Source organism: Ochotona princeps, chromosome 16, assembly GCF_030435755.1.
Source record: "Ochotona princeps isolate mOchPri1 chromosome 16, mOchPri1.hap1, whole genome shotgun sequence".
NCBI classification, from domain to species: Eukaryota; Metazoa; Chordata; class Mammalia; order Lagomorpha; family Ochotonidae; genus Ochotona; species Ochotona princeps.
This window is the reverse complement of record NC_080847.1, coordinates 828,235-854,210: the sequence shown is the minus strand read 5'-3', so window position 1 is coordinate 854,210 and position 25,976 is coordinate 828,235. Positions and strand designations below refer to the sequence as shown.

The following is a 25,976-nucleotide window of genomic DNA, read 5'->3' as shown; positions in this document are numbered from 1 at the left end:
CACAGTCCGAGTCCTGCAGTCCCCACGAGCCCATGGCTGATGTGTAGACATTGGCAGGGCCAGTTCCTCCTGGAGGATGCAGGGGGGTATCTCTTTCCTTGCCTTTTCCAGCTGCTAGAGGCCACCCGCATCCCGTGGCTCTTGACCCCTTCTGTGATCAAAGCCAGCGACCACCAGGTGAGTGCTTGCCATGCCTGTGGGCCTCACAGCCTGCACTCAGTCATCTAGGGTCACACCTATCACACATTAGCTGGGCCTTCTGGGCAGGCCCCCTGTCCACGGCAGGAAGGTCAGTGACCTGGGCTAACCTCCTGTCCACAGCAGGAAGGTCAGTGGCCTCCTGGGCGAGCCCCCCGTCCACGGCAGGAAGGTCAGTGGCCTCCTGGGCTAACCCCCTGTCCACAGCAGGAAGGTCAGTGGCCCCCTGGACGGGTCTGTAGCGTACCAACATCTCCGGGTCTAGGGATCAGGCCGTGGTTGTCTCAGCACTGGCCTGTGTCAAAAGTCTGCAGGTGATTCTAAAGGCAGGACAACACAGAACATTGGCCTGCCAGGCTTGCTGGCCAGTGGGGCATGGAGGAGGTAGACAGTGTCCCTTCCTAAGCCCCACACCCTGCCGGCTGTCCCCTCGCGTGTTCCCTCCATTTGGGTGTCCTGGGCAACGGCCTAAGGGTCTCCAGGGACCAAGACACAGGTGGTGGAACCATGGTGTCAGAGGAGGCTGATGTATGGCTGTGAGAGCTGTGCAGTACAACAATGAATGAGAAGTAGATCATTTCAAGAACATTCCTGACTCAGGCTGGTGTTGGCAGTGGGCAGGAATTCCTTCAATGAGACCCAGGAACTTTTAAGCTGTCTCTCTTCGGCTCAATGGAGTGCAGTGGGCTAACACCCCAGTACCTGGGGCTGTGGGGCTTGGAGGGTGAGGCAAGGCACCTGGCCAGCTCCCCAGCCATGATCTGGAGGCCCAGCTGCTGCCCTTCAGGGATAGTTAGTCACGAAGACCACGTGGGCTGGAAGTGGTCTGAGCCTACAGGCCACACCAAGAGGTGGAGCTGAGCTTCCTGCTCCTTGGTTCCTGGAGGGTGGGGTACTCGTCTCTTGTGACAGCCTCACCCCTTACTAAGAGGGGTCTGGACCAGATCTCACTGGCTGCCATGGCCTACATGTCCTGTGCCCCTGGGGAGATGGGCTCTTGGCCGTGGGTCTGGGCAGTACTGTGGTCATGTATGGTGGACAGCTGCTGAGGGCAGGCACACGTGTGTGCTGGCTGCCCTGGGCGGAGCCTGAATGAGCATGGAAGCCCGGTCACATTTCTCCAGGGGCTGTTAACCACACATGAATCCATCCTGGGGTTCGGTGCCAGCAGGTGGGGGACCATGGCTGGCCCAGGCCTCCCGTCTGCTGTACATCTGTGATGCTGGAGGCCAGTGAGGGGCCAACAGGACGTGTGCAGAGGGGACAGTTGGCAGCCCCGCGACATGGCTGCTCACTGGGGCACAGGCCAGCTGGCAGCAGGCTGGGAGAGATATCCTGGATGGAGGGGTCCCAGCTGCTTGAGTGCGGGCTGCAGGGTCCTCAATAGAGCCACGTCGAGCTGTGGGCCGGTCACTGCTCTTCTGGCATAGCCGCCTCCCTACCCCCAAGGCTGCACACTTTTTTTTTTTTAAGATTTATTTATTTTTATTACGAAGTCAGATATACAGAGAGGAGGAGAGACAGAGAGGAAGATCTTCCATCTGATGACTCACTCCCCAAGTGATAGCAACAGCTGTGCTGTGCCGATCTGGAGCCAGAAGCCAGGAGCCAGGAACTTCCTCCAGGTCTCCCACATGGGTGCAGGGTCCCAAGGCTTTGGGCCGTCCTCCACTGCCTTCCCAGGCCACAAGCAGGGAGCTGGATGGGAAGAGGGGCTGCCGGGATTAGAACTGGCGCCCATATGGGAGCCCAGCGTGTTCAAGGCGAGGACTTTAGTTTCTAGGCCACTGTGCCGGACCCAAGGCTGCCCACTTCTGACGCACGTGTCCCCAGAGGTCACAGGATGCTCATGCTGCTTTCCATTCATAAAACTGGAAGTGCTTCCTCCGGTCATTGAGGGTTGTTCTAAAGGCAGTCTAGCTCATGGCTGCACATACAGGGCAGCGGTGGCTGCGGACTCAGGTCTGTCCGTGTGCCGGGCAGTAGCCTGTTCTCATGCTCACCCAGCCACACCCTTGCTTCTCTGGGGCCTTGGATTAACGGGCACACCAGTGCGGGACTGGAGAGAGAGTGAGCCCCAGTGAGGACCTTGGGTTCGGGACTGGGGCTGTCGGATGCTAGGGTCACCCACTGAGTGGTCTGGGCTCATAGGGCAGCTGACGGGCGCTGGCTGTCTGCCCTCCGTACAGGTCCTTCCCTCCCCGGCTCTGCCTTGACGTCCGCTCATCCTGGCAAAGTCTTGCGTGCTTGCTGGTGACACACACATTTGTCTTCCTGGCTTCACTCTGCTGCCTGGCCCCGCAGTTTTCTCTCGCTTGTTCTGGGTCAGCACTGGCATTGGTTTCTCCGAGGAATTCAACATCTGGGGCTGTGTCCAGCGTGCGGATATTCTGCACCTCACCGAAGCAGAAGCCGAAGCCTGCATCGAGCGCTGCCCAGGGTCGCTGTGGTGTCCACGCGGGGCGGGCCGTGCTGTGGCTGCCGGAGCTGCTCACCTGCCTCCCTCTCTCTCTAGGTGTTGCAGGGGGCCCAGCTGATAGCCGTGGCTTCTTCGGACCCCACTGCCACAGGAGTAGACGGGTCACCTCTCCAGGGCAGTGACATTCAGGTGCAGTACGTCCAGCTGGCGCCTGTAAGTGACCACACAGCGGCAGCCCAGGTAAGCTGCGGGTACCGCTTGGGCACAGGGCTCTGCCTATCGGCGGAGTGTCACTTGGCTTCGGTCTTCCTGGGAGGAAGTGGAGTTGGCGGGGCTATGGATACCCGTGGGATGGAAATTTCACCAACTCCTAAAGAAGTGAAGTCACGGAGTGAGGTCCTGGCCCCATGCTGCCTGGAAGGCACCTGCTGGGTCCACTCGGGTAGCGACTCCAGGCTCCTCTGAGTGGTTGGGTGTGTGTAGGACGGGATTGTAGGTTAGGGTGTCGCCTGGGGTTTGTGACAAGAGTCAGATGCTTAGTCCCAAGAGGCCAGAGGATTCCTTGAAGCATACGGGGACCCCGTGTGTTGTGAGCTGAGGGCCACAGCCCTTCCCGCATGGCCAGGTGCTTGGCTTTCCTGCAGTGGCTGACCCTGCGGGAGGGCCAGTGTAGTGAGCAGCAGTGTTCATCTGAGGTGAAACCCAGCTGAGCCCAGGTGGCACCTGCCCCATGCAGCAGAGCCATACCCTCGCCGGGTCCTTTAGACCTTGAAGGACCCATAACCTCGCCGGGGCCCCTGCAGGCCGTGAAGGACCCATACATACCCTCGCCGGGTCCTTCAGGCCTTGAAGGACCTGGTCTGCTGCTTGAGAGTGTCGGGGCTGGCAGGTTGCATTTCTGGGAGCCTGTTTGTCCTCTGTGCCTTGGCGGTGTCACAGAGAGAAGACACGCTGGGCAGTGCTGTTACTGCCAATGGGCGTGAACATTGAGCCCACATAGCCGTGTGAAGGGGCTGAGTGGGCTTGCCTACTTCTGTCTGTTGGGGCTCCCCGGGCCTCTCCAGCCTCATCCTGAGAGGACGGGTCCCCAAGGGTGCTGGCTGCTGTGTCTAGCCTGTCCCTGGAGCACCTGCTCTGTGTCTGAAGACCATGGGCCTCCTCAGCTCAGCCCCTGCCATCCCTGAGGTCAGCACCCCTCTTCCAGGTGTCCTGCGGAGGGCTGTTCCGATGCAGGGGGACACCCCCATACCCATATTGCCTTTTTTGGAAAGTTGTGGGGTCTTGCGCTTGGAGGGGCTCTTGGTCTCCCCGCAGGCTTCTCTCATGGGTGCTGTAGCCCAGCGCTGGGGTACTCCCTTAGACACAGAGACTCCTCCCCTCTCCTCTGCAGCCTGGGCTGGCACAGGTGTCAGGTGCCTTCTGCCCCCTTCCTCAGCCCCTCTTCTGTTGCAAACACTCCAGGGAGGTTTACATGGCAGGTCCTCACTTGAGAATGAAGCCGTGCTGACTTCAGGACCTGCAGCTTGTATAGCAGCTCTCCCAGGAAGGCCGAGCAGGGACCTACACGGGGTGGTGCCTGCTGTGTCCTGGGCCAAAGGAGCCATGTTCACCTGTGGGTGTGTCCGTGGCGGCATGTCCTCAGTGCGCTGCGGGGACCCTCCAGACACAACCACCCCTCCTCTCTTGCAGACGGCCGAGACCCTGCAGCCCGAGATGCAGCTGGAGCACGGGGCCATCCAGATCCAGTGAGGCGACTGGCAGCTGTGCCCACGGCTGTGCCACGGCTGTGCCCACGGCTGTGCCCACGGCCGCGTTCGTGTGTGTGCAGAATGCACCCTCGGGGAGTGTCCCCCAAGAACCAGAGACGGAAACCCTGTGCCCCTGCCTCGAGCCCCTTGTGCTGAGTCATGCCACGGTGCCTGGAGGAGGGGCGGGTCGCCCTGGCACCGTGCGCTCTCGGGAAATCAGAATCGGCGATATTTTTGTTTCAAAGGCTCTTTTCAATTTGCTACGGTGTTTGTGACAGAGGAGAGAATGGCAGCGTGGCCCGGTAGAGCGGGGCTGTGCGGCCCCTGTGCGGGCGGCCCCTGTGTGGGCGGCTCCTGGCGTGATGACCCGCTTACCCCCTCTCCAGGGGACGCCCCAGCACTGCAATTATGCATTTCTGATGAAATAAATGTATTTATGACCATGCCAGGGATTCTGGACAGGTGGGCTCTGGGAGTCCTCAGATGAGGCTGTGGACACTGGGGGAGGTAGCCCTTTAGGGATGGGTCGGTGGGAGTCACTTGTGCCCTTCGCATGGTGGTGAGGTGGGGTGTTGTTGAGCTCACACTGGACACCTCCCTCGGGGGCCCTACGGAGCCTTAGCAAGGCTGGTGCCTACCTGTCGGCTGCAGCAGCTGGCCTGGAAGCCCCAGGCAGCCCACGGCCAAGTGGTGTGGTTTCAATGCACCAGATTGATGGGTGGGAAGCATTTTCCAGACAATGGACACTCCTGGTGCAAAATCAGAACAGACGCAGCTGACGCAGGCTGTCCAGGAGCAGAGGATCGTGGGGCCAAGCACACGGGCACTGTCCACTCAGCTTGGGAAGCTCTGTGGGGAGAGATGTGGGTCCGGCTGAGGCCTGCAAGGCTGTGGTCCAGGATGGATGGCACGGGCTTCTCCTTCTCTATGCTGCACAAGGTCTGAGAGGGACCACAGAGGGCAGAGCCGCCTGTGATGCCAGCATCTCATGCGGGTGCTGGTTCGAGTCCCGGCTGCTCCACTTTGTGTCCAGCTCCCAGCTGATGTTCGTGGGGAAGCAGTGGAGGGTAGCAACGTGCTTGTGTCCCTGCGCCCTCGTGGACTGTCTTGGCTTCAGACTGCCCAGTTCCTGCTATCTGCAGCCATCTGAGGAGTGAGCCAGTGGGTAGAAGAGCTTTCTGTCTCTCCCTTTGTTTCTCCCTCTGCCTTTCAAATGAATCTTAAAATAAGTCATTAAACAGAAGAATGAAAGAAATCATAGAAGAAATAGTGCAGGCCCTGTGTTCCCAGCCTGGTGTCTGAGGCTGCAGCTTCCAAGGTCGACACAGCATAGTGGGAGTGGGCAGGACCTCCACATTGTCTCCTCTTCCCCGGGGAGTGGGACAGAGAGCCTTGGTTCACCTCAGAGGGCAGCCACAGGTCACCTCAGGGGGGCAGCCATGGGTCACCTCAGAGGGACAGCCACAGGATACCACAGGGGGGCAGCCACGGGTCACCTCAGGGGGACAGCCACAGGATACCACAGGGGGACAGCCATGGGTCACCTCAGGGGGACAGCCACGGGTCACCTCAGAGGGACAGCCACAGGATACCTCAGGGGGACAGCCACGGGTCACCTCAGAGGGACTGCCACAGGATACCACAGGGGGGCAGCCACAGGTCACCTCGGGGACAGCCACAGGATACCTCGGGGACAGCCACAGGATACCACAGGGGGACAGCCACGGGTCACCTCGGGGACAGCCACAGGATACCACAGGGGGACAGCCACGGGTCACCTCAGGGGAACAACCACAGGTCACCTCAGAAGGACAGCCACAGGATACCTCAGGGGGACAGCCACAGGTCACCTCAGAGGGACAGCCACGGGTCACCTCAGGGGGACAACCACAGGATACCTCAGAGGGACAGCCACAGGATACCACAGGGGGACAGCCACAGGTCACCTCAGGGGGACAGCCACGGGTCACCTCAGGGGGACAGCCAAGGGTCACCTCGGGGACAGCCACAGGATACCACAGGGGGACAGCCACGGGTCACCTCGGGGACAGCCACAGGATACCACAGGGGGACAACCATGGGTCACCTCAGAGGGACAGCCACAGGATACCTCAGGGGGACAGCCATGGGTCACCTCAGAGGGACAGCCACAGGATACCACAGGGGGACAGCCACGGGTCACCTCGGGGACAGCCACAGGATACCACAGGGGGACAGCCACGGGTCACCTCAGAGGGACAGCCATAGGATACCTCAGGGGGACAGCCATGGGTCACCTCAGAGGGGATATCACAGGGACAGTGAGGACAGCCATGCCCTCCATCTTGGCCGCCCTGCCTGGCAGTCGGGACACTGAGGGCCCTGGTGCTTGCACGGGGCTCTGTGGTGTCACAGGAAGCCATGTTTCCTTATGCTCTCCACATTTCTGTGCCTGTCTGACAGGACAAGTGGGAACTGAGGACCTCCGAGTGGGGCCCTTGGGCTTACCGGCCACTTGGTTGGGGTTAGTGGGCACTGCTTGTGTGCCCCAGGCAAGAAAGACGAGGCTCTCGGGGCTGACCTGCTGCTGTTCCCCACAGCCTGGGCAGGCCTGAGCCAGCCGCTGTCCACTAGAGAGTGGGGCAGGCCACAAGTGTCCACCACCCCCTGCTTGAGCCTGGGCGTGGGGTCTAGGCAGTCATCCCCTCAGGGAAGCCTGGTCATGCCTGGGGGACTTGGCCAGCAGTGGTGCCTTTCCAAGGCTGCGCCGCCCACATCTCAGGCCCAGGGCTTGGTGAGGGGTGAGTGGAGTGGCTGTGGGGAGTGTGGGGAGGCTGAGATGCGGCCTGGGCCCCTCCCTCATGGCAGGGAGGTGGGTCCTTCCAGCCCTGTCTGCCAGGCAGAGCAGGGTGAAGCATGCATGGTGCCCGAAGGGAACCCAAGCTGCCTGGAGCTTGGACTGAGCAGCCGCAGAGGGGCAGGGCCACCTGGGGCAATCTGGACAGGCGGGCACCACCACACAGGGTTCCTCCCAGATGAATACTCCATGCCCTGGGGCCCCAGCTCTGGCCCCTGGCCTCAGAGAGGTCACATTTGCATCACAAGTTGGGATTTGGGCGCCAGGTGATCTGGTTATTTGTTACTAGTTATTATTATTGCCTATTGATTATTACAAGTGCACCCAGACTTGGCGACCCAGTTGCGTGAACGTGCAGTCTTGGAGCATCTTCAAGGCATAGATCGGTGCTGGATGCAAGGCCAGGGGCTGGGAGGCGAGCTGGCACAGCCTCCTCAGTCCTGACCACGTGGCACCTCCCACACCAAGGGCCACGGTTGGCTCTGTCGGCCTCATCTTCCTCCCTTACTCGAGCTCCCAGCATGCCCGTGCAGGTGCTGTCGATCTGTGCAGCTGGAAAAGTGGGCTTCGTGTGTTGCCCAGGCCTTGGGGCCGAGATGGCCTGCCTGTCTGGAGTGTCTTCAAGGTATCCTCCTGAGACAGATCTGCACCTGTTGTTCACTCCCCAGACGGCTGCGACAGCCAGGGATGAGCCAGGTCTGGAACTGGTTGTCGGGTGTGCTATGCCTGTGTGGCAGGTGGCAGCTTCACCCACTGCACTGCAGCGCCATCCCCTTAATTTGCCATTCTGTTGCATCTCCATGAATTTAGGTGCCTGGTGTTTGCTCCTGGGCAGGCCTGCGGCCACGTGAGGGTGAGGTGTCACAGTTAAGTAGGGACCTGGGTTTGGTGCTGCTGGGGACCCCACACCATGGGAGGAGTCATGACTTGTGGGGCGTGGCTTTTATCATTGTAGACAACCTAGGGCTGGGCAGGTGTTCCAGAGCGGAGCCTGCCTTGGGGTCCAGTCTGTGGGAGTGTCCAGGGCCTGCCCCTGGGCTGGCACTGGCACTCCTAAGGGCACTGGGGAGGTCTGAGGATGAGCGAGCAGGGGGTTGTGCAGGCGGGTTCTGCTTCCCAGGAGGCCACGCCCCCAGCGTGTCAGTGAGGCGTCGTGCGCCTCCCGGGGGCAGCCCCGAGTCTGCGGAGGGCTGGAGGGCTCCCGGGAGCGGCAGGCCGCCCACACGAGCACAGCTGAGGCCAACGGGCCGCCGGCCCCACACCCCGGGCACAGCTGAGGCCAACGGGCCGCCGGCCCCACACCCCGGGCACAGCTGAGGCCAACGGGCCGCCCGCCCCACACCCCGGGCACAGCTGAGGCCAACGGGCCGCCGGCCCCACACCCCGGGCACAGCTGAGGCCAACGGGCCGCCGGCCCCACACCCCGGGCACAGCTGAGGGGAACGGGCCGCCCGCCCCACACCCCGGGCACAGCTGAGGGGAACGGGCCGCCGGCCCCACACCCCGGGCACAGCTGAGGGCAACGGGCCGCCCGCCCCACACCCCGGGCACAGCTGAGGGGAACGGGCCGCCCGCCCCACACCCCGGGCACAGCTGAGGGCAACGGGCCGCCCTGGTCTGGTGGCACCCCTGGTGACACCGGCGGCGCCCTCAGGAGGGACAGCGCCCGGCGCTCCCTGCTCGCTCCCAAGTCCCTCACTGCTGTCCACGCGCTCTCGAGCGAGGCAGCGTCTCCCGCCTTGGGGGAGTGTGTGTGAACCCGGCTCACGGGGCAGCCCCTTGCCCGAGCTCGCGGCTGGACTGGGCAGCTGGCCCTCAGAGTCGCTTCCTGTGGGACCAAACAGCCCAGGCGCGCCGTGCACAGCTGCTGTGGCCGTGTCCCGCCGCCACCAGGCTCCTCAGGAGAGTGACCCCACTTGCACGGGGAGACGGCAGGTGAGTCCCTGCGGGGAGCAGAGGGGCTGTGCGGCCGGAGACTGCACAACTGGCGCTGGCCGTGCCCGCTGGCGCTCGCAGTGTGGAGGTCACGGTGACTTCTGGAAGGGCACGCGTGGGGGCCACAGTCAGGAGGCCGCCATGTCGCACAGGGCAAGTGAGAGCCCAGGTCAGCAGACGTGTTCGCCGGCAGAGGCCAGAGCTTGCCACCGCGTTTGTCCAGCTCTGCTGTTCCCGGGGCGCCGTGGCCGGCCTCGGCCCAGAGCTGGGGAGGCCCCGCCAGGCCCCCGCTGCCCGGGGAGGCCGCTCTCGGCAGAGGCACGTGGGACAGCAGACCGAGGGCAGCCAGGGTGGGGACCCAGTGGGACAGCCTGAGTACTGAGGTTCCCATAGCCTCCCCGAGCCCCGTCCACGCTGGCTCCCGTGTCCTCCTCTGAGCCCCCGTCCACGCTGGCTCCCGTGTCCTCCTCTGAGCCCCCGTCCACGCTGGCTCCTGGCGGGCAAGGCTGGGAATACTGGCTGGAAAAATGCAGTTTGTAACGGCCCTTTTACTCCACTCTGCTCCGTTTGCCTCCAGCACTGGGCCATGCACTCCCCCACCCTCTGGCCACTGCAAGCACTCGGAACCCCAACAAGTGAACCAAACAAGCTCGGAGTCCAAGCCCATCCCTGAGCCGGACAGATGGTGGTGTGCCCTGTGCCACTGCAGGCCCTGGCTGTGCCCGCACAGGTGCACTCAGCGCTGATTGGCTGGCCCCAAGGTCTGGCTGTAACATCAGGACCGTGGCTCAGGTGCCTGGGCCTGGCCCCTGGTCCCTGTCTAATTGAGCAGGTGCAATTCCACAGATGGTTACACACATCCCAGGGGCCCTGGGGGCCGTAAATCATTCTGCCTCTTGTTTGGTGACTTTTAAATCCCATCCCCTGATCCCTCACTGGCAGGGCCAGCACGAAGCCGCATTGCAGAGCTGTGATGTAACTGCTCCGTGGTAACTCGCTGGGGCCTGGCTGAGGCCCAGGGCGGCTTCAGGCTTTGGGTTCTGTCTTGTCGGACCATGTACCTCATCCTGCTGCCAGATGTGGGGTCATCCCCACGAGGCTGGTTACTCCTGCTCCCACGAGCTGCACCCTAGTGCCAAGTGAGCGTCCCAGCTACCCGTGTCCCAGGGTGGGTTCCTGCGTTCCGCTCCCCCACCTAGGCCCCCTCAGGCCCCCACGAGGTGCAGCCTAGGGTGGAGGAGACATCCCAGCTCCCTGTGTCCCTTGGCCATTTCACAGCCTCGCCAGCACTCTGGCCCACTTTCCCCCAGCATCTGCTGGGGCTTTGGTTTTGAAAGCTGCGGGTGTGAGGCCTGCCTCGGGTGCCTCTGCTGAGCGTCTCCAGCTCCCCCACTCTGGAGCTGGGCTCTGGGGGCTGCCTGAGGGCGTGGTCTCCTGGCCTTTCCAAGTCCGTGGCTTCTGTGTTGGTTTGGAAGAGCAGGACTGTTCGTGTCCGATTTCTCCATCTTTCTTTTATGGGTCTTGCTTTTCAGCTTGTGTTCTCTCCAGGAAACATTTGTCTGTTCCAAGGTCACGGATAAGTTTTCCTCCAGGAGTTTTATAGATTAAGTGCCTATATTTATGCCTGTGCCGCGTTGCAAGGAGATTTTTTCTGTGCTGTAGAACAAGGCTGAGGCTCGGGCTGTCCCCGCGTGGGTGTCACGTGAGGCGGGGCTGCTGGCTGAGAGTCCCTCCCATGCCGGGCTCTGCTCCTGGTCCCCGAGCCAGCCTGTTTAGTTGATTGCAGTGTGTCAGATGCCTTGATTTTCTTCATTTTTTTTAAAGATTCAATTAATTTTTAAAATCAAAGTCATGGAGAGACAGAGATCTTCCACCTGGTGGCTCACTCCCCGGATGGATGGGCCAATTTGAAGCCAGGAGCCTGGAGCTTCTGGGTCTCCCATGTGGGTGCAGGGTTCTAAGGCTTTGGGCCGTCCTCCACTGCTTTCCCAGGCCACAAGTAGGGAGCTGGATGGGAAATGGAGCAGCTGGGATTGGAACTGATGGCCGTATGGGACGCTGGTCCTTGAGGCGGCTGGTCATGCGTGACATGATTTTAAAGGGTGTTTCCCCGCATTTCTAGTTGCTGTGCTTGCAAGCTCCATGCTGGGCCCCTGCTGAGTCCTTGTTCTGGTGGCATCTGCCAATGGCTTGGGGTTTCCAGCAAATCTGGCTACCCACAAGGGGAGTCAGACCACAGCCCTAGGGTGGCACCTTCGCCAGATGTCACGGGATGCCACGGGCAGGGTGCAGGGCTGCCTCCTCTGCGCCTGCTCGGCGTGGCCTGTTTCTACTACATCCTTGGAGATGTTAGTGCTGCTTTCCCCATTGTTTGTGTTGTGAATTTTGCTGCACCTACTGTGAAAGCCACCATGCCTACCCATGTTCACGTGGTTGGGTGGGGGTGTGTCGTTTCCTGTGTTCTGGGGTGAGGACCCCTGTTTCCTGGGCTGTCTGTGTCAGATGAACTGATGGAGTTCTTCTCACAAGCCCAGTGGGCTCAGCAGTGGACCTGGCTGGCCTCAGGACCCCAGCCACCTCCTGCCCATATTTCCATGGGCCATCACTTGACTGTGTTCCTGTTGATAAGAGTGACGTTGAGTTTGCTGGAAGAACACCAGGGCAGCAGGGAGTGGAGCACGAGAGATATCGGTAGACACACCCGGCGTGGGGGGCCCAGCATGGACATGCCCCAGGCAGACTCGGCTGGTGCTGGGCCAGGCCGCTCTGAGGCAGCGTCTGTGTTTGAGAGACAGCTCTGGTCTGGTGGTGACCCAGCACTGGCGTAAGGGAGAGAGTAGCCCCCACCCCAGATTCCTGGGACCTTGGTTATGGCCCCCCCGGGAGGGGTGAGGTCAGGGCTCGGCCCTGTGTGGAGGGTCAGGGCTGACCCAGCCCGTTGCTTCTCCCACACCCTGAGCATCACACGTGTGAGTTCTGCACAAGGAGGTTTGGATCTGAGCCCCCAGCCTCGGGGGCACACTTCATTTGGAAATAAAACGGGCCTCGCCTGGGCCCAGCCCAAGGCAGAGAGCTGGATCAGACGTCCTCGTAGTCAGGCCCAGTGTTCAAGGCCGGGCAAGGGCAGCCCCGATGGAGGTGGGGCCTGGCTCCCAGGCTGTCAGAAGTGGGAGTGCCCCCAGGTCATCCGGGGCACAGGCCAACATAGCTTTCCGTTGATTCTGCAGTAGAGTGGATTTTCTAAACTACGGAGATGCCGTATGTGGTGGTCGCGTCCAGTCCCGGTGTGGCACAGGACCTGGCGGTAGGTGGTGCCAAGGGCAGCTCTGCACCACACACAGGGCAGGGCCGGAGTGGGTGTTCCTCCAGCCCAGGTCAGCCGAAGGCAACGGCCATGCCCACCCTTTATTTCTGGGTCGAAGTCACAGGGCGGGACACAAAACTGGGCCATGTTCCAATGGTCCCCTGAGAAACCAGTGAGGCTGGAACTCCCATGTCACAGCAGCTGCAGGCCCCAGGACACACCTGCGACCTGTCTTCATGATAACTGGAGTGGATTAAGATCATGGGCGCTCTCGGCCTCAACGATGACAGGAAACTACACCCAACGGAAGAGACCAAGCAGACTCCTTGCCCGGCCCTTGTCCTGCGAGGGTGGGGCAAGCAGGTGGCAGTTGTGGGCACAGGCACAGTCCCTGGAGTCCTGCTGAAGGCACTGGACTGACCCCATGGCCCTGGATTAGTGTGGGGGTCCTTGGCCACCTGCCCTTGGCGTGTCCAAACTGGACGGGATGCCATGTCCCTCCTCAAGGGAGCTGAGGTCAGGACCACATGCTTCGCCTGTGGGCAGCCATGCTATGTGGACGACACTCCCAGCCTCGCCATCTGCTTCGAATCACAGCTGGAGTCGGGCTTGGCCGTGGTGTCTGGCCACGTGTCTTGGAAATCGCGCCCTGCGGTCCCGGCCTTGCAATGACTTCAGCCTTGCCTGTGCTCGAGGTCGTGGCCCATCTCCAGGGCCCGCCTGCCCATGCCGCCTCAGGCTCCCCACCTCGGTCTGCCCCCAGCTGCCTGCATCCCCTTGTGCTGGTAGTTCCCAGGGCTGGGGTGACACACTGCCCCTAGCCACTGCCTGACCACCTCCCTGTCTCCGGGAGACGGATGTGACAGGCGCTGCCTGGCCTTGGCACATGCGTACCAGGCATGTCAGTGCTCAGAGCTGGAGGCCGCGAGCTGGCGCTGGCTCTGCTGCCGTCATCAAAACACTCCTGGAATTGATGGAATAACCCACATCTCAACTGGCTAATCTTCCTCCTGCAGCACCAGCATCCCACGTGGGCACCAGTTCATGTCCCAGCAGCTCCACTTCCCATCCAGCTCACTGCCTGTGGCCTGGGAAAGCAGTGGAGGATGACCCAAAACCTTGGGACCCTGCACCTGCGTGGGAGACCCGGAAGAGGCTCCTGGCTTCAGCCTGGCCCAGCCCCTGACTGTTGCAGCCATCTAGGGAATAAACCAGCAGATGGAAGACCTTTCTCTGTGTCTTTCCCTCTCTGTAACTGCCTTTCAAATAAGCAAATCTTTTTTTTTTTTTTAGATTTATTTATTTTTATCATAAAGGAAGGTATACAAAGAAAAGAAGATACAGAGAGAAAGATCCTCTGTTTGCTGGTTCACTCCCCAAGTGGTTGCAATGGCCAGAGCTGAGCCGATCCCAAGCCAGGAGTCTCTTCCGGGTCTCCCATGTGGGTGCAGGGTCCCAAGGCTTTGGGCCATCCTCGACTGCTTTCCCAGGCCACAGACAGGGAGCTGGAGTAGACACGCAGCAGCTGGGACATGAACCAGCGCCCAAATGGGATCCTGGCACATGCAAGGTGAGGATTTTAGCCACTAGGCTATCGTGCTGGGCCCACAAGTCTTAAAAGACAGCAACAACAAAATGCCCACATGTGATTCTTTGGAGCGTCCTCCATGGTGACCCCTGTTGCAAAGTAGGTCCTCGTCTCAGCTCAGGAACACCCTGAGGGGCCGTTCTTGACTGCTGGAGACAAGTTGACCCATGGTCTGTTTCTCTCCAGTGCCACAGGCTTGGAGCTCTCCTGACAGACTGCTCCACAGAGAGAAGTGATGTCAGACGTGGCGTGTGGCAGCTGCAGGGGCTGACCTGACCTTCCTGGGTTCTTGTCCATCACAGGACACCTGCAGTCCCAGTCCCCGGGTGTGGTTTCACCCAGGACCTGGCGGCATTGCCCTCTCAGACATGTGGCAGTGCCAGCAGCCATCCATGGGGAGGCCGGGGCTGCCGGCCCCCTTGGCTCTGCCATTGCCTACTCGGCTGATGACCCAGGGTTCAGTGTCATGTCTGCTGTACCTCGCATCGGCTGTCGCAACTTCTGACAACGCATGGCAGCTGCACACAGCTCATCCCTGCGTCTCAGCCATTCCATTTGTACCGCTCCCCCGAGCCCTGATGGGCAAGGCTTCAGCGGGCCAGATGGAAGGATCAGGACTGGGTCCACACTGAAGGATCAGGATCCGAGTCCACACTGGAGCAGCTCCCATAGGATCCGTGGGCTGCCAAAGTCAGTCTGTGTGCTACTTGTAAAAGGTGGGCAGGGGCGCAGTGTGGCTCTGTCCTGGCCGCTGCGGGGGCTCCCACTCACACGTTCTGCAGTGTGTTGAGGCGCAGGGGCCTCCGGGGTTGGCTTCCGGAGTGCTGCAGCAGGAGCAGACACAGATGGGGATACAGTGGGAGCAGCTCATGGGTGGTCTTCTAAAGAAGCATCTGGGAGCTGGTGAGTTTCAGAGACAGCGAGTGAAGGCTCACTGGCTGGTGTCGGGGAAGAAGAACTCTGGCAACACAAAGTTGGCCTCTCTCACGCGTGTGTGGCAGCCGAACTGTTGGGGCAGGAGGAGTGAGAAGAAAAGCAGAGTTTCAGGGTTTTGGTGCAGGAAAAGACTTGGCTCCAAATTCTAGGTTCAAATGGGATGAGACGGACATGAGCAGACCACACTGCGTGGCACGGATGACAGGGCGGCTGTGCTCATGGCCAAGCTGCCGGTGGAGGTGCCACTTGCCCCGCGTGAGGTTCACAGCATGGCTGGCACAGCGCCGACCCCTAGGACGCACTTTTTTTTATGGGAAAATGAAATTTATTTTTAAAAATTTATTTATTAATTACATTGTATTATGTGACACAGTTTTATAGGTACTGGCATTCCCCCCAGCCCTCCCCTAACCCTCCCCCCATGGTGGATTCCTCCACCTTGTTGCATAACCACAGTTCAAGTTCAGTTGAGATTCCTTCATTGCAAGCATATACCAAGCATAGAGTCCAGCATCTTATTGACCAGATAAGTTCAATGGCTTCTAGGACACGCTTTTCCTGGTCCTGGAATCTGCCAGCATGCCTGAGGCTGCTGGTACAGGAGGGCATACTGGAGTCCCCTGGTCAAGCCTGTGCAAGCGGTGGCCCCAGGAGACATGAGGACACTGGGTCGGGGAGGAACTGGCTCCACGCTGCCTTGGTTCTGTCCCTCGAGCCCCTTGGATCTGACTGAGTGAATGGGCTGAGTTTTCTCCCAATGTGAGTCCCGTCTTGTGGACGTGTGGGCAACTCCTGGCAAGGGAGGAGCTGTTTCCCCGCCACTCATCGGCCCTGGTGTGGGTAGGTGTGTTGGCACCTGCTGTTGCCTTGTCTGGGCTGTGGTCACTTGGCCACTGGGCCAAGTGGGGCGGGACAGGCATATGGTGCAGGGTCCCTTCGTGTGCCCTGTGGACTGCTGGTCTCTGCTGATCCCCAGGGCTCGATTGGCACCTGGTCTAGTGGGTGGTCCTGTAGTGGCTGTGTGGGACAGTGTCACAGCCAGGCCACCAGCCCTGCCAGCCACAGCACAGGGTCACACACTCCCCGGATTTCTTCCTGGTTGCTTGTTTTGGCCAGATGGGGTTCTTCCGTTGTTTTTCGGAGGTGGAACTTGATCTCCCTGGAGGAGTCCTTGCACCAAGGTCACTCCAGACCTCCTGCCACCTGGACCTCGGGAACCCCTCATTGGTCCAGCTCCTTCTGCCTTTGTTGGGAGGGTATGCGGAGGCCGCACCTGGATCTGGCCTCTGCAGGAGTTGATGGCAGCATGGGAGCCGTCCAGCAGCTCACTTTCACAGAAAAGACCAGGGCCATTCAAGCGCCCCTTATCTGCTGGCTGTGGCGCCAGGTCCTTGGCTGCCCATCCCATCCTTTTGCAGGCTGTGGTACAGGTAGGCGTGTCTCCTGTTGCGTCCCAGCCCCAGGATGCCAGGGGGCAGAGCTGGAATGCATTCTCCACCCTGACATGGGGACAGGGTCCCCACAGTCCTGCATCCCTCCTTGGAAAGCAGAACGCAGGACTACCCACCAGCTCCCATGGGCCCTTCAGAGCCCTGCCTGCAGGAGGGCTTGGTCACCTCCAGCTTCTCTCTGTCCCAGCTGCCAGCCACACACCATGCAGGCGAGGTGGAGGGGCATGGCACCCACCACAGCACCGGGCTGTCAAAGCTTTTGTGGCCATCCTGACGGTGATCCTGGCGTCGCGGCGGCCATCCCGGGATGATCATCCGGGATATTGCATTTGGGGGCACCCCTGGGGAAAGGCACCCCGGGACCACCCCCCAGGTACTCCCTCTCAATCAGCTGCTCTCCTCTGCATCATGGAGATGGGGAAACCTGACCCCAGGGGCTGGGTGGCCCAGTAAGGTGGCAGGGGACAGGGAGGACGCACCTTGTGGAGGGTGGCCACCAGAGAGGCAGCTCTGCCTGGAAAGCTCGACGCCAATGCCTCTCCAGGCCTTGCTGGGCGTGGGCGTGGGCTGCAGGGGGCTGAACCCCAGCATCTGAGCTCTCCCTGTCTCCAGTGCCTGGCCCAGCACCCGACTCGATGTTGTGGTCAACCCCAGATACGCGAGGGGTACTCGGACCACACAGTGAGAGGATCCTGCTTGGGGTGAGCAAGACGCTATTCACCCCCACACTGGGGTGCCCAACTGGGGGCTTTGGGCTTCCAAGCTGCTTGTGGGAGGGGCTGATAAACGGGACTCAGGGCTTGGGGCGGAGGGGCCTGTTCCCCTCGCAGGGTTCTGTGTGTTTGGTGGCCGCTTATTCCCTTTGCAATGTCCTCTGTACTGCTCGTTTCCTGCTTACTCACCTCACAGGGTCCTGTGCGCTGCTTGGTTCCTCTTGTTCACCGTACAAGGCTGTAGCCCAGGCCTCCTGTGATGTGTTGGGTCGTTGGGCTGAGCTTCTCCCCGTGTGTGGCTCCAGAATTTTCTCATTCCTAAGCAGGATGTGCTTGCATCCCACTCCCTTCCCTGTATCCATGCTTCCCCGCGTCCCTGCCATCCATCCGGAGTGAACCCTGTGTGTGGGTTTGCTGGCCAAAGAACACTGCTCTCAGCGCCCCAGGGTGTGTGAGGGCTGAGCGATGTTCCGCAGTGTGGACAGACCATGCTTGATTCCCCGTGGGTCCGTGAGTGTTGCCGCTCTGTGGCTGACAGGTGGCTGCAGATATGCAGCGGCCACACCTCCACCTGTGCTCCGTTTCTGCGGCAGCCTGACTGGGGACCCGCCCGGGTGCTGCCACCCACGGTGAGGGTCCCAGGCTCCATGGGTCGTCACCCACGCCCATCCTCCTGAGCCTGTGTGGGGTCGTGGCTGAGGTCTGCTCGTTCCAGGTCATCGACGACACGGAGCCCACTTTCACGCTTCTGTGTGTTTTAATCACGTGTCCTCTCAGTGCCTCCGTGACATCTCTGGGCTCCTGTGTCCCTGCACGGGGCTCCTGGCGTTCTGTTCTCCCTCCTCGGCCTTGGAGGCCCTCTGAGTTTTAACTCTGTGCGTGGCTGGAGGCAGGGCTGCACCTTGCTCGTGGGCGTGTGGCCTCCCAGCACCAGCCACTGGTGAAGGCCCTGCCCTGCGCCTGTCCACGGCCTTGGGGACTGTGTCGGAAGCCAGCTGACCACATGTTCGAGAGGTCTGTGTGTCAGATTCCTCTCTCAGAATTCTGAGAGGAGGAGTTTCCTGCCCAGGCCTGCACCGAGGGCTCATGTCCATCTGCGAGGCCCGGGCTGGTGGGGAGCCCTGCCCGTTTCCCAGCCTGTCTGGTCGCCATGTCAACCATGGCCTGGCCTAGGAACACACCCTGGCAGGGGGGATGGAAATCATGACTGCATGTTCTTGCAGAGCTGGACGGTGACTTCAGGTGAGGCGCCGGGATCTGGGACAGGATGTCTTTGGCAATGGAAGGTCCTGGAGCAAGCACCACTGCCTCCCAGAACGGCCAGCTCCCTGCGCCCTGGGCAGCTGCCACCACGGCTCCCTCCTTCCCAGTGTTCACGTTGTGCCCGCCAGGAGCTGGGGCATCCTGGTGCCCTGGGCTGAACTCTGCTGAATGGGCGCAGGCCCTAGGTGGTGCCCTGCAGCAGGTGGCAGCTCAGTGTTGCGAGGCTCTGCCCTGGGCTCCTGCCTGCGACCCTGGGTGGGGACTGAGGCCCCAGTGGGCTACTCTGCAATGGGGTATGGCATCTGTCTGGTGTCCCAGAGTCCCGCAGTCACCGCCCTGTTGGCTGCCGCTCAGAGGGCAGTGTCGGGCACTTTGTGGGTTCGCTGTGGGAACTTCTCACAGCCGTTCTGGTCCCTGGATGCGCTGTTAGACGTGTGTTGTCAGCACCTGTGTCTGAGAACCACGGACTGGGGTTGGAGGCGGGCCTGGGAATGTGCACTCCCCACAAGTCCTTCTGGAGTGCTCCTGTCCAGCCCCTCTTTTATTTCTGGGTGCAGGCAGGAAGGCCCTGCCCGGGTGGCTCTGGCTGTGTCCCACCTGAGGTCTGGCCTCCTCCCTCTGTCCCCAGAGGCCCCTGTGTCCAGCGGGGCTGTGCACCAGAGCAACCAGGACAGTGCCCAAGACTGGAAGGGGAGAAAAACCCAACAACAGGGCGGCAGCTGTCCCTCTTCCCCAAAGAGAGCCCTTGGCCTTGGGGAGGCGGCTGCCTCTCCCCCTCCATAGGAAACACAGATGGTCGGGGCATTCAGGGCCAGGGCTTGGTTGAGGGACCCCACTCCAGCAAGCAGGCCCAGAGAGGACCCACTCTCCACAGCCTGGGCAACGCTCGGGTCTCAGAGGGGCTGCCTTGGTGAGCCGGCTGCCCAGTCCATGGTCAGGGTCCCTAGGTCCCTCCCTGCAGCCTGGGCAGCCCATGGGTCTCAGAGGGGCTGCCTTGGTGAGCCGGCTGCCCAGTCCATGGTCAGGGTCCCTAGGTCCCTCCCTGCAGCCTGGGCAGCCCATGGGTCTCAGAGGGGCTGCCTCGGGTGAGCCGGCAGTGACTTGCTTCCTTTTAGGGTTGGACACAAGTCCTAGATGTTTGGACTGTCAGTGGCTGCTGCAGTTCATCCCAGCAGGAGAAGATGTGAGACGGGCTGGCAGGGAGAGGGTCCTGCTTACAGACTCAGACTGGGCAGTTCTGCTCTGTCGTGGTCTTCTCTGACACAGTAGGAGGCGTGCTGGCTGTGAATGGACCACAAGGCCAGAGCCTGGTTGGCCATTTCTCTTCTCAACTCTCTGAGCAGTCAGCTCGGGTCTCCCTTCTGAGGCACTGGGGACTGGTGTGGCTGGAACAGAGGGGGCAACCTGCTGCAGAGGGTGGGGGAAGGATGTGGGGGCTGTGTGCTGCCAACCTTGGTCTCGGGACACATTTCCCAGCCAGCAGTCCGGTGGGCACATAGAACCATCAGTCCGCTGGCAAGGAGGGGTGGCAAGGAACACAGAAACAGGAAGGATTTTAGTGGTCCGGTGTGAAGGCTCCAAGTGGACCTTCTGGGCTCCAGGTGGACTTTTGTGGTTTGGTGTCCGGGTTCCAGGTGGACTTTTGTGGTTTGGTGTCCGGGTTCCAGGTGGACTTTTGTGGAAAGGTGTCTGGGCTCCACGTAGACTTTCATGCTCTGGTGTCTGGACTCCACATGGGCTTTCTGGGTTCCAGGTGGACTTTCGTGGTCTGGTGTCCAGGTTCCAGGTGGACATTCATGGTCTGGTGTCCGGGTTCCAGGTGGACTTTCGTGGTCTGGTGTCCGGGTTCCAGGTGGACTTCTGTGGTCTGGTGTCTGGTTGGAGGTTGGAGGTGCAGTGTTGGTGGTTCGGAGCATTCTAGCAGAGGTATCCCTGAGTGGAGACAGTGGGGCAGAAGCACTGTGGGAACTGACGGCTGAGGCTGACGACGGGTAGGAGTCTCAACAGCACTGACAGGAGCTGGGTTGGCAGGAGTGACTGGCAGGCAGGGTAACCAGACCATGTGATGTGTGTAATGAAGCAGTTGTTGACTTCAAAAGCGGGTCTAAGGGTCTGGCTAGTGGGCAAAGTCCTCACCTTGTGTGTGCCAGGATACCGCACGGATGTCAATTCATATCCTGGCGGTTCCACTTCCCACCCAGCTCCCTGCCTGTGGCCTGGGAAAGCAGTGGAGGCAGTCCAAAGCCTTGGGACCCTGCACCTGCGTGGGAGGCCCAGAAGAAGTTCCTGGCTCCTGGGTTTGGATCAGCTTAGCGCTGGCAGTTATGGCTAGTTGGGGGATGAACCAGTGGATGGAAGATCTTTCTCTCTGTATCTCCTTCTCTGTGTACATTTGACTTCACAGTTAAAAAAAAAACCTTAAACAGAACAACAAATAAAAACAGTTCTAAGTCAGCCGCAGCACAGCCTGCCCCCGGTGGCCCCCCGTGAGGGGCAGGGGTGTAAGTCACAGGAGGTGACAGTGCCAGCCTTGTTGTGCTCTGTCTGCTGAGCGGGGGACGCAGGCACTCTCGTGAGCTGTGCCAGACCCCTTGCCCCAGTAGAGGAGGCTGGTGAGCCACTCCTGGCAAGGCCTCACAGTGGACGGCACCACTGCTGTGTCTGGAATGTTCTGGACTTACAGGAGAGGCTCCCAAGGAAGTTGGTATTTGGTTTTAATTGGTTTTATTTGTGCTCTGTGGTCAAATGGAATGTTGTTGAGACAGTCCGTAGTTTTGGAACCTTAAAATCCGATGAAACATTCAGGAGAATCATAAATAGAAGCAAGTTGTTGGAAAAGTTGATGTAAAGTGTCTGTCGGCAACAAGTGTCCTGGATGCGGTGTCCTCCCCCGCATGTCCTCATGTGGAGCCGCCGGCCCGCAGGCAGTGCTTGCCTTGCTACGCTATGCTTACAGCTGGCCAGGAAGTAGCCACACATTTCTGTTTCTTTTTTAAGGTTTATTTATTTTTATTGGAAAGGCATATTTGCAGAGAGAAAGAGACAGAAAGAAAAATCTTCTTCCCACTGGTTCACTCCCCAAGTGGCTGAAACGGCCAGAGCTGAGTTGATCTGAAGCCAGGAGCCAAGAGGTTCCTCTGGGTCTCCCACGCAGGTGCAGGGTCCCAAGGCTCTGGGCCGTCCTCCACTGCTTTCCCAGGACACAAGCAGTGAGCTGGGTGGGAAGCAGGGCTGTCAGGATTAGAACCGGCGCCCATATGGGATCCTGGCATGTGCCAGGTGAGGACGTTAGCTGCTAGGCTACCACGCCAGGCCCAGCCACACGTCTTCTGAACTGAACCGGAGGAAGTGGAGGAAGTGCTTGCCTCGCTGGACTGTGCTTGCTGCTGGCCAGGCCCCTGGGCCTGCAGGAAGAGCATCTTCTCTGAATCTTCTACTCCAACAGAGAGGAGCTGCAGGGCCAGAAATCCGACCCTCTTACTCACAAAATGTTGCCTCGAGGAAGATCGGAGCTTATTTTATGGAGAGATCGGCAAATATTGAAAAAGACACATTCTTTAAAAGTTCATGAGGATGTAGTATTAGATCCAAACACTTTTGAAAAACAAAATTTGAAATGAGATGGCTGGCTGGATGGTTGCCTGTGTGGGCAGGCCGATGTGCGAAGTCGGGTTTGTGGAGTGGACGCTGCTAAGCAGGTCTGACGGGATGCCGACCCAAGCCAAGCTGACACAGGCCACCGGCTCCTTTTTCTTGGGAAGGCCTCCCTGCTCTGAGGCCACCTGACTGACAAAGGCGGCCCACCGGGACAGTGTCCCTGGCTAAAAGCAGCAGGAAGGGATAGCAGAGCGTGTCCCAGCCACATCCTCGCCAGGAAGAAAGCTCACAGCCGTCCACATAAAACACATGATGTCCAAGCCTTCTGGAATGTTCCTTTAGCCCTGCCCAAGGTTGCTCCAGAAGGCCCTGGACCCTCCAGTCACTGGCCTAGGAAATCCCACGGGGGCTTTGGTCTGGGGGTTGTGACCTTAGAACTCAGCACAGCTATGGAAATCACCGGAAGCCGCTGCTTGACTGCCTGCAGGAGTCCTTCCACACTCACAGCGCCAGACACCCTCACTTCCTCTGCTTGGTGTTTGGGAGACACATGTGACCTGTCGGTGACGACTGGCTCTGCCACCATGGCCTCGGCCAGAAGGGGCTGGGCCGCAGTGCCACGCTCTGCTCAGCTGACTGCTGGTGACAATGTGACTCCTTCACTCTCCTGGCTGAGAGGAGGGACATGGGAGGAGGTGCCGCTCGTGGGGCTTGGTGGCTTGCGTGTGCCCAGCATTGTGTCCACGTTCACGGACACACGTGGGAAGGTCACTCCCAGAGAGCCGAGGGGCCCAGCTAGAGGGCCTCAGGGTGTCCACGTAGCTTCTCTGTCTGTCCTTCTCGTGTGGCCATGGCTGCCAGAGACTCGGTTCCGTTTGAAGCAATGGGATCTGAAGGCACTCAGCACGACAGGGTGGGTTTCCTTGGGTGAAACAGCAGCGGGGTAGAGAGGGCACGCCCCATCCCTGCATGGCCTTCGTCGGCTCCGCCCGTTTTTCCACTGCCACGAGTGAAGCATGCTGTTGACTGCTTCCCCGTGCAGGCCTGACTGTGTCCCTGAGACAGCAGTGGCCTCCTGCAGTGCGGAGCCGCTCCTCTGCAGGGTCCCACTCCTCTGTGGGGCTGTGGCCCCTCCAGGGGACCCCCTCTGGGACGGAAAGGCCATGCCTGCAGAGGTGGGTGGGCAAGATGAGCAGCGAGACCCGGGGGTCCCGGCTGGAGGCTGAGGCTTTGGGTGCTGGGTGTGCAGCCGAGCTTGAGCAGGGCTGTGCTCTGGGCAACTGGGCGACAGAAGCAGCCTGACCGGGGACAGGGGAGGGTGCTGACCACCATCACGTCCATGTCTGGGTCTCAGTGCCTTGGGCCTTCAGGACTCTGTTTACCGTGCCGGTCCTTCCTGGGTAGGCATGTTGGATGAGCTGCTTCCGTGATCTGTGACTGATGGCAGGTGTGATTGGCATGGAGGCACCTCCTGGAAGCGGGTGGGAGATGCAAGTGCCAACAGAGCTGCAGAGGTCCAGGCGTGAGGCTCAGGCCCTCAGGGTTCTGGCGAGTCTTGGAGGTGGACGCTGCTCAGTCAGTAGGGTCAGCAGTGGATTCAGTAGGGCTCAGAAACGCAGGCGTCACGGTGCTGCAGCCTGGGGCAGCAGAGCGTCACGGTGCTGTGCTCGACACAGTTCTGGGGTCCAGGCACCAGGGCGGGGGTGTGGGGGTCACAGGGTCAGGAGCCTCACCCAGCAGGGGTTGAGTTCCAGTGGGGACTGGCCTTCAGGACACCAAGTGCAGCAGGAGACAGGGGGCACGTTAAAGTGGAGGCTCTGAGCATGCAGGGGGGTGCTGTAGCCACGGTCCCTGCATCCCAAGTGTCTGTCCCTCTGTGTACGTTGCCCAGGATGCACCTCTGTTACCAAGCTGAGACCCACCAAAAGACACAGCTGGGTCACTCGTCCTCTGATTCTGTTTCCCCCGGGGTCAGCCTGCCTCTGGCTGGTGTCCCCCCCCGGGGTCAGCCTGCCTCTGGCTGGTGTCCCGAGTGTTCCCTGGTGGGTGTCCGCAGGCAGTGGGAAAACCTTCGCGGCTGTGGGGTGGGACGGACCCTGCAGCCCGGTCTCCCCCGGGGCTTCCAGGGACAGGAGACAGCCCGCGCTGCAGCCTGCCCACCTCTAGGAAAAGCCTGGACGCTATCCCTGCTCTTCCCAAAGATGCAGCCAGCGAGAGCTGTTCTACTGAGACATTGGAAAGAAAAACGCAATTTTTTTTGGCTGCATCTCCTCAGTTTCCTCTGCATTTGGCATTGGGTTTATTTTTCTCTTCTCACTACTGGGAGGCAGGCGGTGGAGCCCAGCCTGTGCTGCCTGGGCCTGCTGCAGCCGGCCACATGGAGCTCAAGCTGTCGGCACTGCGTTGCCGTCCGGCTCGCTGGAGTCAGGGCTGCTGCCCCCAGCAGCGTGACTGAGGTCACGGCCGGTACCTCCTCCCTTCACGCCCCGTCTGTAGGAGACCCCTGGGGCGGCCTCCTGCTGCCCCTCTGCTCCTGCTGCCCAGCCAGGCTCATGCCAAGACCACATGTGCACCTGCTTACACACACACCCGAGTCACAATCATGCCTTTGTACACACGTGTGTGTACATACAACACCTGTATGCACATGCCCTGTGCACGCTGCCACATCCGTGTGTGCATGCTCACACACAGGCACAAGCATGCGTAAACATGACACAGACCCTGGCACACACATGCTCACACACACGCACACGTGTGCTCACACAGCACCCTTTTGCAGACACCCAAGGCTCACACAGCGACCTGTTGCCTGCGCACCCAGGCACCCGTGCACCCTCATGCTTACACTGGAGACACCCACTGCCTCACGTGTTCCTGTACCCTGGGGTGCTGTCCGGGCCGGCAGTGCAGTTTCCCAGGGACTGCCCGCAGGAGGGGTGGCACTCATTTCCACTGTGTGTAGTCCTTCCTCAGGTGGACGTGAGTACTGGGAGGCACTTCCGACCCAGAAGATCTTGCGTGCTGGGCTTCCGTGGGCTAGCTTTCCTTTTCTTAGGAACCGACTGTGGTAGGCGGCCACAGACATTACCAGAAACCTCTGGCTGGCAGGCCCTGGCTGGTACTGGGAGCTTGACTCAGTCAGGTGTCAGGGTGGGGGACACAGTTTACCTGCCAGACCCTGTTCCATATCCAAAGCCTGCACCCTCCCCCTGCTTCCCAGGGTCGGGGCTGAGGCAGGGCCTACCTCACCCACAGCATCTTCCCCACCTCCCCAAGGGTCGGAGCTGAGACAGGGCCTGAGTCCACCCACAGCAGCACTTACTGCTGGAGTGTGCAGTCCCGAGCTGTCTGTATTTAAGCTCCCTGAGCTGGAGAAGTGCATGCAAAGTGAAATAAACAGCCCTCATGCTGGGAGGGCACAGTGCTTCAGCACCACCAGGCCAGGGGATGCGGTCAGCCCAGGCATCCGCAGAGGCTGCCGTGACTCACGGGAGGGGGCTGGGCCTTGGCTCCCAGAGAGCTGGCCACCAGTGAGCCTGGGCACCGGGTTCTGGGTGCTCAGCATGTCCCCTCCATCCCCTGTGGAGGTGGGTGTCCAGGATGGCACGAAGGCAGGCATGGGGGTACCCTTGGTGCTGGAGGGCAGGCCAGCCCAGGGCTGTGAGCAGGTCAGGTCTTGTTGAGGGCCAGGTCTCCCTGGTGAGCCCCGAGCAGACGGAGTGGGATGTGGAGGCCCACGTCCTTGCCTGGTGTGAGCATCCCTTAGATCCCATGGGCCAAGTGTCCTGTGCCAGCCCAGGGACAACACAGTGCCAGTGCAGGCGGAGGGAGGGAAGGAAGCGCTGGGCAGCGGGGCCCGTGCTGTGACCCAGCCAGGCCCTCCGCGCGTGTCTGTCCTTGCTTTCGCTTGAGGAAGTGGCGGTCAGCTGAGTCCCAGACGCCGGCAGGAGCCGCCTGTGGTTCGTGCAGGCAGTTGACGCAGTGC

The 25,976-nt window shown here is 60.6% G+C and overlaps 1 protein-coding gene across 7 annotated transcripts in view; it reads left to right on the top strand.

The window, feature by feature from the left end:
• BANP (BTG3 associated nuclear protein) overlaps positions 1-4,398 on the top strand; it is a 44,946-nt gene extending 40,548 nt beyond the window's left edge. For 4 of the 7 annotated variants that reach the window (XM_036492793.2, XM_058674349.1, XM_036492792.2 and 1 more), the window contains 3 exons: positions 112-177; positions 2,714-2,857; positions 4,307-4,398. In XM_036492793.2, coding sequence (XP_036348686.2) covers positions 112-177; positions 2,714-2,857; positions 4,307-4,366 — 270 coding nt within the window. In that variant the 3' untranslated portion in view covers positions 4,367-4,398. The remainder of the gene's footprint in view (positions 1-111; positions 178-2,713; positions 2,858-4,306) is intronic. The other 3 variants (XM_004584081.3, XM_004584078.3, XM_058674348.1) reach the window with 1 other exon arrangement.
• The last annotated feature ends 21,578 nt before the right edge of the window (positions 4,399-25,976 follow it).